This window comes from Crocodylus siamensis, chromosome 1, assembly GCF_052110815.1.
Source record: "Crocodylus siamensis isolate JL-2025a chromosome 1, ASM5211081v1, whole genome shotgun sequence".
NCBI lineage: Eukaryota > Metazoa > Chordata > Crocodylia > Crocodylidae > Crocodylus > Crocodylus siamensis.
In genome coordinates this window covers 193,365,955-193,385,515 of record NC_143395.1, presented here as the reverse complement: position 1 = coordinate 193,385,515, position 19,561 = coordinate 193,365,955, and the positions used below count along the sequence as shown (strand labels likewise).

At 42.5% G+C, this 19,561-nt stretch overlaps 1 protein-coding gene across 1 annotated transcript in view; it reads right to left on the bottom strand.

Annotated features, from left to right (window-relative positions):
* Positions 1-19,561, bottom strand: part of HAO1 (hydroxyacid oxidase 1) — a 49,679-nt gene that overhangs the window by 17,593 nt on the left and 12,525 nt on the right. The window contains exons 2-3 of the mRNA XM_090051637.1: positions 17,703-17,854; positions 3,569-3,824 (exon numbers count right to left, since the gene is read on the bottom strand). Of these exons, the coding sequence (XP_089907763.1) occupies positions 3,569-3,824; positions 17,703-17,854 (408 nt within the window). The remainder of the gene's footprint in view (positions 1-3,568; positions 3,825-17,702; positions 17,855-19,561) is intronic.

Sequence of the window (19,561 nt, the reverse complement as noted above, 5' to 3'; positions counted from 1 at the left end):
CTTCTGAGGATAAAGGAAAAATGCATTTCAGACTGTGAGGAAATCGGACATTATCATGGTTGAAGGTAGATATGCATCAAAGACAGACAGATCCTCCTTCTCCTTCACCAGACCTGATCCTTTAAGTTATAAGCCAGAACCCACTGATGTCAGTGTGAAAACCCTGTACTTGTTGACATAAGTAACAAAACTCCTTTTAACTTTAATGCAACCAGGCTTTCACCCACGCATCCAGCCTGTAGCTGTCTCCTGATTCATCCATGAACATGCCTGGTGTTAGCATGAAGCTAGAAGAATATAAAGAAAATTCACCCCGATGCAACTTCCATAGGCCAGTTCACAGGTTTACCTCCTCACAGAAATTCACAAGAGACTCATCAACCTTAGCAGCAACTAAGAGTTAGGCTTTCTACTCCAACTGCCCTGTTTTCACTTGTACATTTCTGAAGGGTTTATCTTTCAGACTGTATGTACGTTTCTGAAGGGTTTATCTTTCAGACTGAAACCTTCCTCCTTGGTCACTGCCTGAAGGTGAATATTATTGGAAAGTTCAAATAAAGGAAGGTTCAGATTTTTCTGAGCAAAATGAAGAGGGGTGGGAGATGCACATGAACGCTGTGAGTTTTGTTAAGTTCTTGCATTGCATTGGGGTATATAAGGGTTCACAAACCCTTGAAAATTAAATTTGACCAATAGAATTAACAAGACTAGATGACATGCCTTCTTTATAAAATATAAAACAAATTAAACATTGCAAATGTATTATATGTATTCTGCTAGCATCTTGACACCCCCCAGCTGGATACCCATATCATGAAAGGTGTTGTATCTATACAAACTAAGAACCAGTCCCTGTCTTAAAGGCTGTAGATTGCTAATAGAGAAAGTGAGAGAAGAAAAAATATGATGGATAGGCAAAATGGCTTGCCCAAAATCATATAGCAGGTCAGTAACAGAACCATGATTAGAAATCAGGTCACATGTGCACCAAGTTACAGATCTAGCCATTGGCCAGCTCGGCTTCTTCAAAGTGTTGCTCATTCTGTGATAGCATGGCATTTCATTTTGCATTTGTGAAAAGACTGGGGAACTTTCATGTGAAAAAAAATGGCTGGTTTTACTTCTGCATCCAAATCAGGAACCGGCTGAGTTTGGCATGGATTTAGACCTTTGCTCTGCTGTTCTAGTCGCGCCATTCAGAGAAAATGAGGAAGGAGCTGTCCGCATGCTCACTCCCCTGGTAGGCAAGATCCAGCTTCTCAGCTGTTGGTTTGTGCGGAGGCAGGGCGGATAGGAAAAAACAGGCCCACGGATAAGATTATATAAATAACTGTTGTTTTTCTTGGACTCTGAAATGCAGATCAACACTTGAATGAATGTTGCCTTACATAAATTTCTGTGCACAATGGCACCTTGTTGTTACTCTGAAACTTTGTTGAAAGTCTGAAGCCAAGAAAAAGTTATCACATAACTTAAGAGAGTACCACACTGGAGAATTTCACCTATGACTCTGAAATGAAAAAACAACATGAATGCCATTTCATAAAAAAATCTCAAGTATTCTATTTACATATTACTCCAGTATTAGAATTTTACACGGTTCAATCCATTAAAAGCAGATTTTCCTCAAGGTACTCCTGTGACTTAGATTTCACAGTCCCAGAAATGTTCTACCAGCTGTAAGTGCATGGAGATTCAAAGTGTTTCATAAGAAGTACATGATAAATCAAGCAGGCAGAGGTGTAAGAAAAGGATGGTTAGGATGCACATTGAGTTACCACTGTTTCATGATGAGCACCTAATATTTAAGAGGTAGCAGCCCAAACAGCATGCATGACTGAGCCCCCTTGGCTGCACGATGAATGAGGATAACTCCTGAAATAAATCTCAGTTTCTTTAGCCCAAATCATCCCTGATTATACAAGATGGTGAACAAGCCAGATTAAATATCAAGCTACTGGATGCTTATTTAACCAACTCTAAATTGCAAACAATTTGTACCAGCTGAGGTCCTGACCCCTTGTCAAATTAGTGTTAGTGTTAGAGACACACGTAGAATACTCTTGGAAACATGCATTTAAATACTTGAGCCCTGGGATAAAGGCAACCTGAAATGATTGCTGAGGTTAACTCAGGAGGCTCCAGCTGTAGTGCATCATAGAGTATACAGGTTCTAAAATGAGGTGCAAGAATAGAAACAGGAGCATATAGAAAGGCAGAGAGAGATAGACTGTTATGTTCAGCGAAATTTCAAGACAAAGCTGTTGGAAATGTGGTACTATACTTGGTGGAGAGGCACTTGGTGACCTTCCTGAGGGACAGATGTGTCCCTTTTCCCATAATGTCTCCATTTCTCATAAGGGGAAATGGAAACATGGGGCATAACCCAGGCAGAGATGGCCTCCCTCAAAGAACTGTTCAACCAGAAAGTATGTCCCAGTAATGAGACACTTACATCGATGCAGTTGTTGGAGTGATGGCAAAAGAAGTTATGCTACACTGTGATTTTCATGTAGCTCATGAAGAAGCTGACACTTCAGTCTCTTCATGCATGTACATTGGTGCAGTTCCTCTATGTTAGATATTGCTCAAAATTCTTAATATATGGTAATTATTTTCTATGATGCAAAGCACTCTTCTATTTTATAGAAGTGCAGGGAAATATCCCCCTGCCTAAATGGCAGGTTTTTTCCTATCCGCCCTGTTGAATCACATGGCATCTGAATAGGTATGAAAGAGGAATCAGAGTCTGTCACTTGATTCTGCATATTTACTCTCAAAACAGAGTGGAGGTGACAGCTTTAATCAGTGCAAAACACCCCACAGTACTACAGCCTAGAGAGGACAGAGTCTATTCCACCTACTAGGAATGAAAGTGGACTTAGGCACCTACGTGCAGTTCTATTCTATTCTGTTCAAGTCCTTGTTTGTGCAAAAGGTGTGCGAGTCCTCCTTCTCTCTGCTGTTTTGCAATTCAGTGTTCAGGGTCAAATAATGATGTCTTACAAAAGTAGATGTATTAATGGATTTCACAAATAAAATGAAACAGAATAGCACTTAGGTGCTTAAATCCACTTAGTGCTCAAGAGATGAAACAGTTTGGGCTATGGTTGCCAATGGATGGCTCCACCTATAGAATGAGTCCTGAGATGCACAAATACACTACACAGATGAATGCCTTCATAAAGAAAAACTACTTACACAAATATACTAAAACAAATAAACCCCTTCAGCTTCTCTCTCATACTGGCAGCTTCATTCAGCCCAGCTACTGTACACACTGTCGTCTTCTTTATCACTACACTCAGCTAAGAAAGCCCAGCAGCCCCAGGAAAGGGGGTTGTTCTCAAGCAGGCTCCTATATCTGGCAAGGGCAAGAGAAGCATTACAGAAGGAGCTTGCTCAACTCCTGGCATGGTAAATGGAAAAGAGACATTTGTAATCGAGAAAAATGTCCTCCTCTCAGCAGAAGGAAACAGCCCAACAACAACAAACAACATTGCAGAGGGAGGCAAGGAGCATGCCCAAGGCGAATACGCCCTTTCCGGAGCAGCAGCCTGGTCAGTACCTGAGGTAAGGGGGGAGCTGGAACCTGTTGCGTACATCATCAAAGCGTTTGCCAAGGAGCGGCGTGTCCACGGTCACAAAGATTCCTTTGTAGCCTGCTTTCTCTGCTCGCTGCACAAGTGCTTTAGTGACCTCCCGGTCCTTGTAGATATAAAGCTGTAGCCAGCGAAGGCCATCAGGAGCTGCTTCTGCAACTTCTTCAATGGAGGAGGTGGCCCACGAGCTCAGCATCATCCCTGTCCCCATTGATCTGCAGGCTGAGAAACACAAGTTAGATTAGTGTCTATTTGTACTATGCTGGACTCCTTTCAATCACTCTGGATGCATTTACACATGCAATCAATGCTGTTTGGCTTTACTGCATGGTAAATTTACTGTGCAGTATGTATTTGCATATTTACTACCTGCATATACAGGTAGTAAATTTACTGCATAGGAGACTAATTTACTGATCAGTAAGCACCTGCATGTGTAGCCAGTGACACGTTAATGCACAGTAGACTAATCTACTGTGCAGTAAAGTGTCATTTGTAGACATGGTTTCCATGTGGCAGGAGTAACTGGATGGCCTGGTTACAAAGAGTCTTCTTTTGGCATACAAGTGAGCTTTCAGTCTTTGAAGGAATGCACAATGTTACTTCTGTTACACACTCCAAGACAAGCTGTGGCAGGGAACAGAGCTCGCCCTCTGGTTTATTCTTTGTATTGGGAAGCAATTCTTAGTACGGAGTGTACCCTATGTTGGTGCAGAATCTCAAGAAAGGAATTGGCTGCACATGTTTGTGATGTTCTCTCTTCCTGTCCAGGTCCACATAGTTTCAGTCAAGGAAGATACACTTAGGATATGCCCAGACTTCCCGTTGCTCACTTTTCCTCGAAGGGAAAGAAGGCAATTTGCAAAGCCTCATAATCCAGCTACCAGCTGCCAGAAAAACTGACACCAGTGCCAGAAACAAAGCATGAGTGCCAAACAAAAAGGACATACGCACACACGCCACCATAATTAACAGGGCCCTGTGCACAATATGTAGAGCCTTTTTAAAGGAGATGTGTCAAACCTTTATGTTTGAGGAGACTCTCTCTCAAACTGTGACATTTGAACCCTCAGAGATACTTGAACCATGTATTACTGAAGTGTCAGTCAAAAGGTTTTGGTTCCTCTTTGTTTCCATCTACTAAATGTCATTAAATAACATACAAGTATTTTCCTACTCATATTTTTTCTAAGTAAGCAGTTGCTGTTGTTCCCACAGGGTGTTTTGAGGTGTGGGAAGTAAAAGGAAAACCATGATCCACAGCACTGTCTTACTACTTAGCCACTCTCCACATTATGAAGTTTGAATACTGCTTGAGGAAATGCTGTTCAATATATTTGGTGTTTTCATTGATGAAAATTTGGGCCTCAGCTTCCTGCTTGTAAAAGGATACATAGCAGCCTTCATGGGCAACTGGTGCCACCTTAGTCAGGGAGGGACACATGCCCCCCCAGCCACCAGTCAGCGACCAGGGTTGGGGTTCCCCCACAGCCAATCTCACCAACCAGAGAGGGGGAGGTCCTTGGCTGATCGCACTGACTGGGAAGTGGCCACAGCATTTCATCCAGAACTCCCAGAGTGGGTACCGCCTGCCCCACTTGCCCATTGCCTAAGCAGGGACTGCGGCCTGTCAGACCCTGAGTCTGAACATTTATAATGTGAATTTTATCAACCTGAGATTAATCTAAAACTAGAAATCTTGTTTTGGTTGAAGTATTGCCCTAGTGCCAAAAGGCTCTACTTGAAATCAGGCTTTCACTGTGATAGGTGCTGTACATACACCAAGTGTCCTGTGAGCTATATTTCACTGCCTTTTCATAGGACAGAGCCTTTCTCTCTTGCACTTAATCTCCTGGGTGAATTCAGCCCTGTGCAGTGGGGTAGGTAAGGACTGGGCATCATTTAAAAATCTCAAAATAGGGGCAGAAGGGCTAAAAGCAAGGTTCTGTGCTGGCTGTATCCACAAGGGAGAATCTACCCAAAGCAGCTTAACAAACCAGCTAACCTCATGCCATTATAGTTTATGAATCTAACACTTATTCTTTTCAGAGTGATCTATCACTTAATGTAAAATAAAGGAAAACATGCTGTAAAATTCAAAAATATTACATAGAGCCTTATTTTTCTTGGTCTACCACATTCTGTATATTTTTCATGTAAATGGACTTCTGTATAAAACCTCATCTCTATACCATCCAGACCCTAAAAAGTGGTCTTTATGACAAGGTTTTATTAAATAACGATTACAAATCTCTCAAAGTGGAAACTTATGAACAGTTTATTCAAACAAATTGGTTACACCCTCCCCTCAACCACCAGGCAGTTTTCAATCAGTGGAAACAAGTGTGCTTTGGTCTTCTATCTTTCGAGTTTTGCTACTTCACGAAAATGAGACAGAGGGAGCCATAAATTACCCAATCCATAGATTCCAAGAAGCAAGTAGACATCAAATAGGCATTTATAATGCATCAGAATCTGCTTAGCCCTCGCTGCTTATATTTTTCTTTTGCTTAAAAAAGCTATTCATTCAGTAGAAAATGACAATTATGCAAAATGAGTCATAACAGATGCATCTCCTGCATTTACCTGGTCCTAATGAGAAAAGCGACATGCAATTTATTTTCACTTTCCTGCCTACTCAAGAGAGGGTGAATTACAAGCCATTTGTTTGGTAAATGTTGCTTCTCTTTTTGTTCACAAATTATCAGCAAGCAGACAGCAATTTTCTTAAATGGATCTGTTCCTTGAAAATATCTTCTAAATAATCCTCAACTAGATTATCCAAAAGTATTAAAAAATCAAGTCAGCTTGACATGTAATAAGGCGTATTTTTTGTCACTTGATTGGATTATTTTTAATGTTTAGTTGTGTGGAGGAATTCTCATGTTTTAAATACACTTTCTGTAAATATGAGCTTGAAGTTTACTATTTCAACTAGTAGTCCCTACCAATGAACTGCCTGGGCATGTCCAAACGAGTGGGCACAGGCATTTCCCTGGGGACAAATGGCAGTGGCACAACTATGTACTCGCACACTCTGGTGCACAACAAGTTGCCCCAGGTTGGGTAGGGGAGACTGAGCCCAGCACCTGGACTGGTCCCAGCAGATTGGGGTTTTGTGTTCCTCCCGGGGCTCCAGCAGCAGCATAGAGCCAGGCTGACAGCTGGAGTGTGGCTCCAGCTGGCCAGGCTCCAGTTTCAGGTGGCGCACACTGCCACCCTGTCCATTGCCTTGCTTTTTTCTGCTTGGGTTCCCCCCTCAAAAAAAAAAACAAAACAACCCTGCCATGCTGCAAATCAGCAGTGTGGCAAATGCCTGCATGTGCAGTGTGTGTGGTTTGTGCCACCGGAGACAGGTCTGCAATGCCATAAACTGCACGTTTGCACTTATTTGGATGCACCCTGACTGCAGTATTTGTGGAATAAACATCTGTATACACTACTGTTTTCATATGGTCTAAATCAAGACATGACTTGGTAAAATTAATCTAAATTGACTTAAAAGCCCTAGTTGAGTTCACACCATTGGCAAATCCAAGAAAAATCTTTCACACAAACTAGCCAATCCAAGAGGGAGTTTCTCAGAAATCATAAGCTTTTTCAAGATAGAAAGCATCCAGATCTAGCAAAGCACTGATGCATATTAAATCCTGCTAAAATTACTGGGATCACTTGTATATCTCAATTGTATAAAAGTAGGATTTCCAAAACTGCCTGGGAATGTTGAACACTTAAGTCCAATTTATATCAATGGAACTCAGGAGTCCAACTCAATTAGGTCCTTTTTAAAATCCCACTAAATCAAGTCCTTTAAGTGTTGACAACTCAGAAGCCTGAAACCAGATCATGGCAAAAAATATCTATATTTCATTTCACAGTGGTTTCACTGTTCTCTGTTATACCTGCACAAGCCCAGAAATACAAGTACAATTGCAAAGGTCTAATGAGAATGGATGTTGTGCATTTTCTGAAACCTGTACCAGATTCTAAAGAAAGGAAAGAAAGAAAAGGAAAAAGAAAATCAGTAGTATATATAGGGAAGGACTGCAAAGAAAATGCTTACATCTGGATCTAGATTTAGGTTTAGGTTAGACATTGAGTTCAAGGTTAAATAGTAGTTTCATAGTTTCTAGGGTTGGAAGGGACCTGAGTAAATCATCTAGTCCGACCCCCTGCCATGGCAGGAAGGAGTGCTGGGGGTCAAACGACCCCAGCAAGGTGTTCATCCAGCCTCCTCTTAAAGACCCCCGGGGTAGGAACCTGCACCACTTCTCTTGGAAGTTGGTTCCAGACCCTAGCCGCCCTGACCATGAAGTAGCGCCTCCTGATATCTAACCTAAACCTACCCTCTGCCAGCTTGTGACCATTATTCCTGGTCAGTCCTAGCAGTGCTCAGGGGAACAGGGACTCCCCCAATGCCTGCTGATCCCCCCTGACTAGTTTGTAACAGGCCACTAGATTCCCCCCTCAGCCTTCTCTTGTGGAGGCTGAACAGGTTCAGGTCCCGTAGCCTTTCCTCATAGGGCCTGCCCTGCTGTCCCCTGATCATGTGAATGGCCCTCCTCTGGACCCTCTCCATGCTGTCCACATCCCTCCTGAAGTGCGGCGCCCAGAACTGGCTACAGTACTCCAACTGCGGCCTCACCAGTGCCACGTAGAAGGGGAGGATCACCTCTTTGGACCTGCTTGAGATGCATCTGTGGATGCATGACAAGGTACGGTTGGCCTACCTGACTGCCTCCCCACACTGCTGGCCCATGTTCATCTTGATCCTTTTCCACCTCCGTGCTGACAAGAAGGGAGTTCCCCAACCTGTAGGTATGGTGCCGGTTGTTCCTCCCCAGGTGCATCACTTTGCACTTGTTTGTATTGAATCCCATCCTATTCTCTTCTGCCCATCCCTGCAACCTGTCTAGATCTGATTGTAGCCTTTTGCTTCCTTCTAGTGTGCCCACATCCCCCCACATCTTAGTGTCATCAGCAAATTTGAACAGGGTTCTTTTTACCCCCTTGTCCAAGTCGCTGGTGAAGATATTGAACAGTGCGGGCCCGAGGACCGAGCCCTGGGGGACCCCACTGCCCACGTCCTTCCAGGTTGAGAAGGACCCATCCACCACCACCCCCTGGGTGCGGCCCTCCAGCCAGTTGGCGACCCATTTGACTGTGTGGGCTCACAGTGCCAAAACAGATTACATAGTACCCTGAATTCTCACAGGTCATGCAACATTTATACCTCATCTGTACTATACCTGGAAAATTAACCATTTCTGGTTATGGCTGAGATCCCAAATCTAAACTATAGGCACGTGTTTTGGATTCTCAGAGGCAGGTGTGAAGCACGCACATGCACACACACACACAAAGCTGTTCAGATTTAGGTTCCAGGTTTAACTGAATGGATGTATAAGTGAATGCACTTATATATATTTCAACCATTTTATAAACTTTAAACAACACAATTTTTGCATTTTCAAAATGTGTGATGCTTTTAGCTGCCCTAAAATAACTTCAGACATTTCAACTATTCATGGCAGGAAGAGTGAAAAGAACTGACAAATATTTAAAGTGGTATTCTTTTCTCTTTTGTGTCCTCACAGGTACCATTGATGTTCATAGGAATTACCTCCATCGGACTAGAGAATAGGCTATGAGATCCTATTCCAATATGATCTGAATGGCCAGAAAAGCCTAACACTTCAGAATAGGTATTCACTGAAACAATCTTAATGATACTATATCTTGAATCTTGGCTTGTGCTAGGCATTAGTTTTCATTTGCCTTACTGTACAAAGTACTATTGGATTCATGCTAGGGACATTCTAGTTACAGCGAGGGAACAGTGGGAGAATATAAACATTAGATTATTTGTGTTAATCTGCCCTCTCACACTCCTCATTGACTTGGTATGCATTTCATCTTCTCTCTTAGGTTTTGATCCTGCACTGGCTGGGACCTGTTCATACACTATGAAGGCTCCCATAAGAGTCAACAGGGCTGCTAAAAGGAAACCAAGTTTTCCATGAACTAACACCTTTTCAAGATCAGGGTCACAAACTGCAAGGTCTTTCTGGAAGGGTCTGTCATGTTCTATATGCTTGTGCCCAACTCAGTGGGTCCATGGGCTGGCTGAGATGCAAAATGAACGTGAGAGGTCAGGCGATACTGCCACAAGAAAAAAAAAAAGATATAATATAATGTAGTCCTGAATTCAGTATACCATATTTACTCGATTCTAAGATGAGGTCCTCTCCCCCCCCCGTTTAATATGGATAGGAAATCCCCTCATCTTAGAATCAAGTATGACAGTAGGGGGCATGTGGCTTTTGTGGCTTGGGCTCCAGCCTCTACCTGGGGTTGGGGCCATAGCTGCAGCTGCTGCCCCCCTCCCTCCATAGCCTCTGCACCATGCCATCTCCTCCCTGCAGGCTTTTCTCCTCATCTCTCCCCCCACACAGCCTCAGCTCCTCCACCTGCCCCTCTCCCTACCCCACTTACCTTGTTCCACACTGGCAAGCTCCATCAATGCTGCAGCATGGGACACAAAGCATGGCCCAGCTGGCCCTGTAGCAGGGGTGAGCAGCCTGCATGGATGCTGGGCTGGAGCCATGATCTGTGCCCCAGGCAAGAATGGGGATGGAGCCTGCCAGTGCAGAGCAAGGGACAGAAGCTGGTGGGGAGGGGGAGAGAGAAAGCAGAGGATGGTGGGGGAAGGGCAGGGGTGGGAGCACAGGTGGAGAGGGAAGGAGAGAGGGAAGGGGAGCCCAAGGCTATGGGGTTGGGGAAGGCAGGCAGGGGGGCAGGCACAAGCAGGGGCAAGTATTTGACCTGCCCACACCACCTGCACCCCAACTGCCTACCCATGTGCAGCAGCGACTGGGGGGAGAATTAAAGGCAACTTTCAAATAATTAGATTCTATTCATAGAAAATTATAATAAAGTGTATAAATGTTTCATGTACAGAATCTAATTATTGGGGAGTAACCTTAAATTTCAGTAAATACAGTAAAAACATAGGATCAAGAGACAAATGAAGGTTAAGTGGAGCCTAGATCAGCCAAAAAATGAGGCCCAACACCACCTGGAAATTTTGGCAGTGCTCCAAGAGGCAGCACAGTTGTTCTTCATCCCTGAGGACATTTCGTCTTACTAAATATCATTGGCAACACATAGTGGGTGCATGCGGGTGCATATGCACCCCCCAAGATTGGCAGTGCACCCCCTGCAGTTGGCCACCACCTGTGCTGCCGGCAGTGCCTGCACGCGGTCACTGCTCACCAGCACCCCCACTCTCACTGCCAACACCGCCAGCATTGACAGCGCTGTGGCCACCTGCAGGAGCTCCCCACTCACCGGCGACACCATCACCACTTCTGCGGGCGATTGCTGTGCCCCCCCAGCCTCCAGGGGCACATGTCATTCATGAAAGATATGGTTTGGAACCCACTCTCATGCAGTGATATGGAAAGAGTACACTGGATGTGACCTCCAAGTTAAACATAGTTGTGGAGAAGAGTATGGCAAGGCCTCAGGTTTAGCTTGCATATTTTCTCAGGGAATTAGTCGTCTTGTATGATTTATACAAGCTTGGCTATCTCTTTCTTGCTGCAACTCCCATCATTTCCAGTCTTATGGGACCCTTTTGAGTGGGTCCCCAGGACTGTCCTAGTCCAGTAAATCTGATACAAACCCACCTGTGAAAACATCATTTCTAGGTTCAAAGGGAGGAATGTACTATTTTGTGTTAATTTGGTTTCCTTCCGACTTGGTGGAAGAGAAGTAACCAGGTTTTCTAGGCTGCATTTCCTAAGAAATAAATTGTTTGAAGTGCCTAAAGTTATTTCCTTGATGAAATGCATTTGGCCAGGAAGGCCCTGACAATGACTTACTCAACAAAACAACCTGTGCCAGCACCAGCTGCGCCTAAAATAATTTTGTTGACAAAATGCATGTTGTCATCTGTACAGGATGTTGTTACTCAGGGAGGAAAATAGTCAGTGACAAAGTACAAAATATTTCGTGTTGATCTAAAAATCAGGGCTGTCATGCCAGAGCACTTGTATAAATGTGCTGAATGAAGTCCATTGCCTGTGGCAGCCTATACCAAGTTTCGGTTTGCAGCCGGAAAGGCAATTAACTCAGACTAGCCCTTTTTTGCCTGCATTTACATTGTTTGATGAATGAATTAAATGATTCCGCTGAGATATGCCAAAGGCATGGTCAAAAGACCATTAACTTAAGGGGAACAAGGCCCCTGAATGTGCTAGTTATGCTAGGCTTGAAGTACTTAGGAAGCATCACACAAAAAACTGTTGTCTCTCCAAATGATCAGAAAACAAGTCATCCCTTTTTCGCAACAAAACAGAAAGAGATGCATGGAGCTTACAAAGATACATGGAGCTTGGCTGACAAAGGTAATAGTGTTGATGGAATATATTTAAATTTCTGTAAGGCATTTAACTTAGTGCTCCATGACATTCTGATTAAGAAACTGCAACAATGGCCCACAGTAAATCTTAATTTATCAATATGGCCCACAATAAATCTTAATGACAGCTAATGGTTAAAATTTGGTTAACTGATTGGTCTCAAATATGCAAACATGCAATCTTCTGCACTACATTATTTGCAAAGTGAAATATGGATCTATCGTCAAGCAGGTGTGTTTCAACAAGGATCCTACAGAAATTGGTTCCTGACCCTATTCTATTTAACATTTGAAGACAAAGCTCTTCAAATCCAGCCAGCAAAGATATAACAAAATCCAGTGGCAGGAAGCTGAAACTAGGCACACTTAAAGATAAACTTAAAGTACAGATAAGGAACACTTTTTTTTAAACAGGAAGAAAATGAACCTACTGAAACAACTGATTAAATGTTGTACTAGATTCTCTATCGTGGGAATTTTTTTAGGGCAGGATTGGATGGTTTTGCTAAGCAATAGGGCCTTGGTCAACCAGGACTATCAGACCTGAATCAGGCATTAGTACAACAAAGTCCAACCACCTGTGTTATGTAGGAGGATGGCCAGAGGACCACAATGATTCTTCCATTCTTTAACATCAATGAATCCAACACTGAAATACCAGAAGTTCCCCCAGGACAGATACTCCAGATTCCCAGAACTACAGCTGGTATGAATCACCGTACACAGTTATGCTGTATCAGTTTCCACTAACTGAAAATTGGGTTCATAATTCTTACGTAGTATTCAGTAGGTATACAGTATTGACAATTAAATTCTAAACTAATGACCTGTTGGTGTTCACTCTGTAGGATAAAGTTGCAAGAAGAAATTCACTTTTCTCCCAAAAGCACTATAACAGCATGGGTGCCCATCTATTCAGAATGAATTTTTCACTCAATGACAGAATTTGGAAGAAAAATGTAGAAGTAGTGGCATTTGTTTAAATTATTTTCTTATCTTCCATCTCTGGATGATGTGCCACATAAGGGAATTCAGTGGGCAAATTAAATGTTATAAATAAATGCGTTTTTAAAACACGAAGAGGTAGATAAAGCCTGTTCTCTCTCATAGCCATAACACCTGCAATTTTGGTACAGTCCGTGTCAGCTTAGATTCTCTCTTCTGAAGTCGAGTCCCTGTAACACTGAGATCTATTGTTGTGTCTGCTGAATGATGGCCAGATAACACAGAGTGGTCTTATTGACTAGCAGAGCTGCTATCCTCCAAAGCTGGATTCTGTGCATGCAACCCGACCACTACCTCCACTGGGATTCAAAACCAGGCCACCCATGGTCTGCAGACAACAGTTTTACCAAAGGCCCTAGAGAGAATCCCTCTTCTGGCAGAGAGCCTCATGCGGCTGCTCCTCCTGATGATTGTTCTCTTGCTGGAAAGAAGCGTCACTGAACACATTTTGAATGTTCTCACAATAGGAGAGGCACACATTATGGTTTTTTTCCTATGCATCTTCCAGGGAATTTGAGCTTACACATCATGAAGTATTTTACAAAAGGCATCACATAATGAGCCAGATCCTCTGCAAATATAAATAACTGTAGCTCAGTTAAAGCAATGCTGATTTACACCAACTAAGAATCTGTTCTGTATATTCCTGTTGTCGGTGAAAACATGACATGAGTTTTTAAAGGGACCATAAGAAAAATTAATTAAATGTTAAAAATTGTTCAGAACCCAATTTTCCCAAAATTAGAGGGCACTCCGGTTCTTATCACTGCGTTTCAGCCAAACGGGATCTTGGATCTAAATATCCACTCCAACTTTAAGAGGTTTCAAATATTAACCCAATATTACAGCTGAGATTCTAATCATATCTTTATTTGAATGTGGAGAGCTATATAATATTTATATATATATATATTTGACCACACACTGACAAATGTCAACCCCCCTTGTTTTTCCTTTTTGATGTTAAATCTGAAAAAAATTAAATGCAAAAATCACATGTTAAATTTAAGATCTTAAAGGCACAAAACCAAGACTTTCCAAAATTGAATTATCTACCACAGCCATAACTCAGCCATTGTAGTTAGCATATTGCAGGGCTGTACTGTAAATGCAATTAAAATTTATGCTTTAAAATGCAGCTAGGTCATGACCTATGTGGGAATCTTAGCTATGGGACTGTCCTGAATTTTGCACATTTACAAATTTCAGCCCTAGCATTATATTACCATGTTTGCATTTAACAGTGTTATGGTTCACAGTTTCCTCAGCAATGTCCTATCATTGTAGCCAGGGCCAAAAATACCTAGAAATGTTGCCAGGGAACCAGACATCACTAACACAACTGACAGTGCTGGAACTCCTGCTCTTAAATCATTACTGCCTATTAAAGGTATTAGAGCTCCATCATGTGGAACATATCTGTATAACCATACACTATGAGCTCTTGTTAGCTTATACATTTTCTTAGAAATACTTCTTTAAACACATATGTCTCTAATCAAAGCAACTGGCTCTTACGGAGTTTATCATTCAGGCTGCTTCTAAATGAACACTAAAGATTGTGAAGCCTAGTCCTAATAGAAGAGCTGACCTTGATTAAGCTGCTGGAATCCTGTGCTGGAGTTGGTATGCCCTCCGAGTACCAGTTTCAGCATGTACACACACTGTAAGCAAGGTTTTCAAGTAGATCTTAATCCTTTTCCCCATGGAAGAACAGAGTGGAACTCTGAGTTTCACATGAACAAAAAACACTCAAGTGTATTTTTTCTGCTTCTAATGTGGGATATGTATAGCCCATTTCTTATAACCTGCTATTTTACCTTGCTGTCCCATGTTTCATAGCCCTATTTGCAGAGGTGTAGCTGTGCAGTTCTGCACCCAAAAAACATGGGGCAGCAGCAGTGGCCAGGTCATTGCCACAACCAGGCTGGTAGCAGTGGCAGCTGCTATGTTTGCACCTGCCTGCCCCCAACATCAAAGTTGGCACCCAGATTACCTTGCTCATCTCTCCATTAGTTGCACTAATACTTATTTGTTGTGTCTTCATTAGAAAATATTTATGTACAGTCTGATCCTATTCAAGTCCAACACATATGTATCTTACAAAGGTGTCATTCAGGTGGACATATCAGGAGGCAGATTCTATTCCACCTATCTGGTATGTAAGTGGACTCATGCACGTAAGTGCAATTATATTCCTTTTCTGTGACTTAGTTTTAAGGGTTAGATGATAGTGGGCATGTCTACATGTGTGGCCTACTTAGCTCCACAAAAAAGTCTGTTATTTACTGTGCAGCAACACACATGTAGATACTAACAGGGCTGTGTAGGGTATACGGGTGCTTTAGTGGAGGGGCTGCCTGCTAGTTAGCCATGCACTGAAGAACCCTCATGCCCCAGCCAGCCCCTCTGCAGCATGTTAAGCCAGGTCAGAGCAGCCCTGGGCTGGCAGGCTGACTCTCCAGGGACCCTGCCAGCTGGGGCTGCTTCAACCTGGCTCAACGTGCTGTGGTCCCAGGCACATGTTCAAACACGATACCTGGAAGCAATAAACTCCAGCACGATATGCACCAGAGTGTATTGCTTCAAATTAATTGTACGTGTAGATGCACCCACTTGCAAAGGTAGAAGCATTTATGGATTTCAGGATTTCAACAAGGTGAAACAGAATTGAATTGCACTTAGGTGCCCAAATCCATTTAGATGCCTAATAAATAGAATAGAATTTGTAATTTCTTTGGAGAAAAGATTACCAGTAACACCCTTTGTACAACACCTACCTTAATACAGTCCTATTTTGCTTGATGGCTTGTTATATACACAAAGGGTTAACTTTCATGAACAGATTGCAGTTTTTACAGTTAATCAAAGCCCCTTTAAATTCTATAAATAAAAGTATGGATTACCTAGCATATACAAAAACAGACTCAGGATTGGCAGTATAGACAGTCTCACATAAAAGCCTATTATTGTTTGAATTTTTCTTACATTATATTGAATTGTTTTAGTAATTGTTTTCATACAGTCACCCACATTCACATTTTGCAAACATACTAGCAGAAGACTTAAACATTACAAAAATCTCAAAAACAATTAATTATAAGCAACTGAGGCAGAATATTTGGGGCAAGTGAATTCACAGTTGGACACCAGACATCCAGTGCTGAGTGTTATGCTCATCCAATCAAGGAACAAAAAACACTATCAGGGAATTTGTATAATCCATGAGGCTACAATTTTTATACTACATAGTTCCCCTTTAAACAACTTGACAGTAAATTATGGACCAAGAATACCAGTACACTGAAGGTATGTTTGAACAACAAGTAACTGTAAAGGATTTGCTATGACACATTTGCACGTTTTAAGCTGTCAGTGATAACAAGAACACCTAGCGAGGTAGAAAATATGCTTTAATGACAGCACTAAAAATCACAGAATCATAAAGGAATAGGGCTGGACAAGGCCAAAGAAGGTCATCTAGTCAAACTACCTGCTCAAGAGCTGATCATCATTGTTTAAACCACTAAAAACAAACTTTTGTCTAACCTGCTCTTAGAATCTTCATCTTTGGATGTTTTTATCTATTTAAGTTACCAAAGAGGTGGTTAACAAACAAACTGCTCATGGTCCTTAAGTCCTTGAATGAGAGAAAGATGTCTGATAAAGAGGACTCAAAGCTATCAGAAGAAAAAAAGAAACCATATTAGAATCTTACAGCTGGAAACTGAAGATGCATACTACAAAACAAGATGCTAATTTTTAAGAGAAGGCAATTAGCCACTGAAACAATTCATCAAGATTTTCTTCATGCCACCACTTTAATGCAAGGTCCCTCCCTCCCTCTGTGCCTGTAGGAAGAGCGTCTATCCCAAGTCAGGGGGTTAGACTTGGAGCATCTTAGGAGTAAAGGGAAGTGCCCCCCACCCCAACACTGATAGAACTGAGAGCAGACAATGACTCTCACTTAGGAATAGAAAACTGAGAACTTACTTTGTTACAAAAGAATAAAATAAATAGAGACAAAAGTAGTTCTAATGGTACCAACAATCCAGAATTAACATGGTTTGTAGACATTCCATAAACAACATTAATTTTGGGGGGAAAAAGAAAGGCTGGGGTTCCTGTTGCATCACTTTTTGGCCCAACAGAAGTTCTCATGAGCCAGAATGCATTCCACTTGATGTTGGGTCAATGTCATACCCTAAAAGGGTCAAATCTTCAGCTGATACAGGTGGGTGTAATTCTGTTAAAGAGCTAAGCTGATGACACCATATGAGGATCAGGACAGTCCATGCAGCTCAAAGGATGGAAGCCGTGGCCCCTTTGCCCAGGAACCAACTGTGGCATTCCAATATGCTCACACACAGCTTCCCTTTGTAAATTATACATAATCAATTTGAAAAGGAGATAATAAAACAGATATTACTTTTGTCCTTCTCTCTTGGCTGGTGAATCATTTCCCTCTCTAGATTGGATTTCTCATCACCATTCTGAGGTGAAGGAAAACAAACAAACAAAATAAAACACCAATTATTCTGACAGCAACATCTGAAATGCAGAATTACTAGCAAGAAGCTAAGCAGGGGGGTTGTGCACAGCAGGCTCAATAGTATCCCCTTTGTTGTTTTGGTCTTCTATCAGAGTTCCTTGGCTGTTGGACAATTTACCTCTGGCAGTTGCTGTTTCTCCATCAAGGTGAGCCATGCACTGCATAGCAGTTGCTCCAACACATATGGGCATACTGACATTCTGCCCTAGGACACAGGTTGAAAGGTCCATTACAGACACGTCCCTGAGCATCCGGGGGTACAGCCTCAACCTGACAGAAGTGGGGGGAAAAAGAGAAGGATACGTTACATACATTGTTTACAGCTCATGAGGAAATGAGATCAGATTTCCTTTTCTCAGAAGAACCATTGTAAAAGTTTGAGAGAAGAAGGAAGCAGTGACCATTCTCTAGAGGGGAGGCAAGGGTAAGTTAAAACTAAGGACAAAGTTTTAACGAATTACCTGAAGCTCCACTGAAGCTGATAAAATTTACAAAGCTGAGCAAAATGGGGGAGAAAACCCAAGAAAGGATGAAAGAGACAAAGCACACTAGAACATTATCAGTTGATATAGTATTATATCAGTATAATATAAACTGACAAAGCCCTGGCTGGAATGCTCTAGTTGGGGATGGTCCTGCTTTCTATGATTCTATTAAAAATATATAGGCAGCAGCTGCAAAAGTTACATTTCAAATGAGTTTTAGGTTCTCAGAGCAAAAATGAATGTCTGTCAATGTCAGATAGCAGCAAAAGTTATTGCTACACAGCTTGAATTCACTCACTGATTTCTCCTGTGGATCTAGGAGCCACTGGAGGTATGCACTCCACAGAAAATCATACAATGTAGTCAGTGCCCACACCCACTTTGTCCCTTTCCACCTGCCTTCCCGTCATTCTGCTGTTTTTTTTCGTTAAAGCTTAGTTATCTTCTCCCTCATGCGCACACACCAGTGAGTAAACAAAAATAAATTGACCTTTTATACTCTGGAATGGGCTATCTGCATCATGGGTCACAACACTGGGCTACTGATCTTCATCTGATGCAGAGGGATGGGACAAGGATAGGCACTCAGAGCTGGGACAAACTGAGCCAGTGCAGTGGGGGAAGTTAACTGTTCTTGCTCTATACCCAAGACCCAAGAAGTCATCCTCCCACTTTACTCAGCCTTGGGGAGGCCGCAGCTGGAGTACTGCATCCAATTCTGGACTTCACACTTTAGAAAGTATGTGGAGAAGCTTGAGAGAGTCCAGAGGAGAGCCACATTAATGATCAGAGGTCAAGAGACCAGGCGTTATGAGGAGAGGCTGAGGCATGGGACTGTTCAGCCTGGAGAAACAAAGGCTCAGGGGTGACTTGGTGGTAGCCTGTAAGTATATAAGGGGTGTGCATCAGGAACTGGGAGAACATCTGTTCACCAGGGCACCCCAAGGGAAGACAAGGTCTAATGGTCACAAACTGCTAGAAGACCATTTTGGACTGGACATAAGGAAAAACTTCTTTACCATCCCAGTCTCCAGAGTCTAGAATAGACTCCCCTTAGAAATGGTGCAAACACCTACTACTCTGAATACCTTTAAGAAATGCTTGGATACTTATCTTGCTGGGGCAATTTGACCCCAGCTGACTTCCTGCTCCTTGGGCAGGAGGCTGGACCCAATGATCTCATGAGATCCCTTCCAGCCCTAAAGTTCATGAAATCTATTAAATCTATGCCACCCGCAAAATTACTTCTACCAGGAAGCAAGTAACAATGTAGTCCTGGACTGACTTGATCCAGAATCTGCCTCAGCATTCCAGCCCTCACAGTATCCCCTTTCATTCAAACAACTTGGACAGGACAACCAACTTCAGCCCAGAGCATGACTTTCTTGGGTCTTCATAAAAGGCCCTTGTTCTACCAGATTGACACAAAATAGACAGGACCAGAAAAGGGAGAATAAGAACCAATATCACATGCTTTTAAACTAAGCTGTTT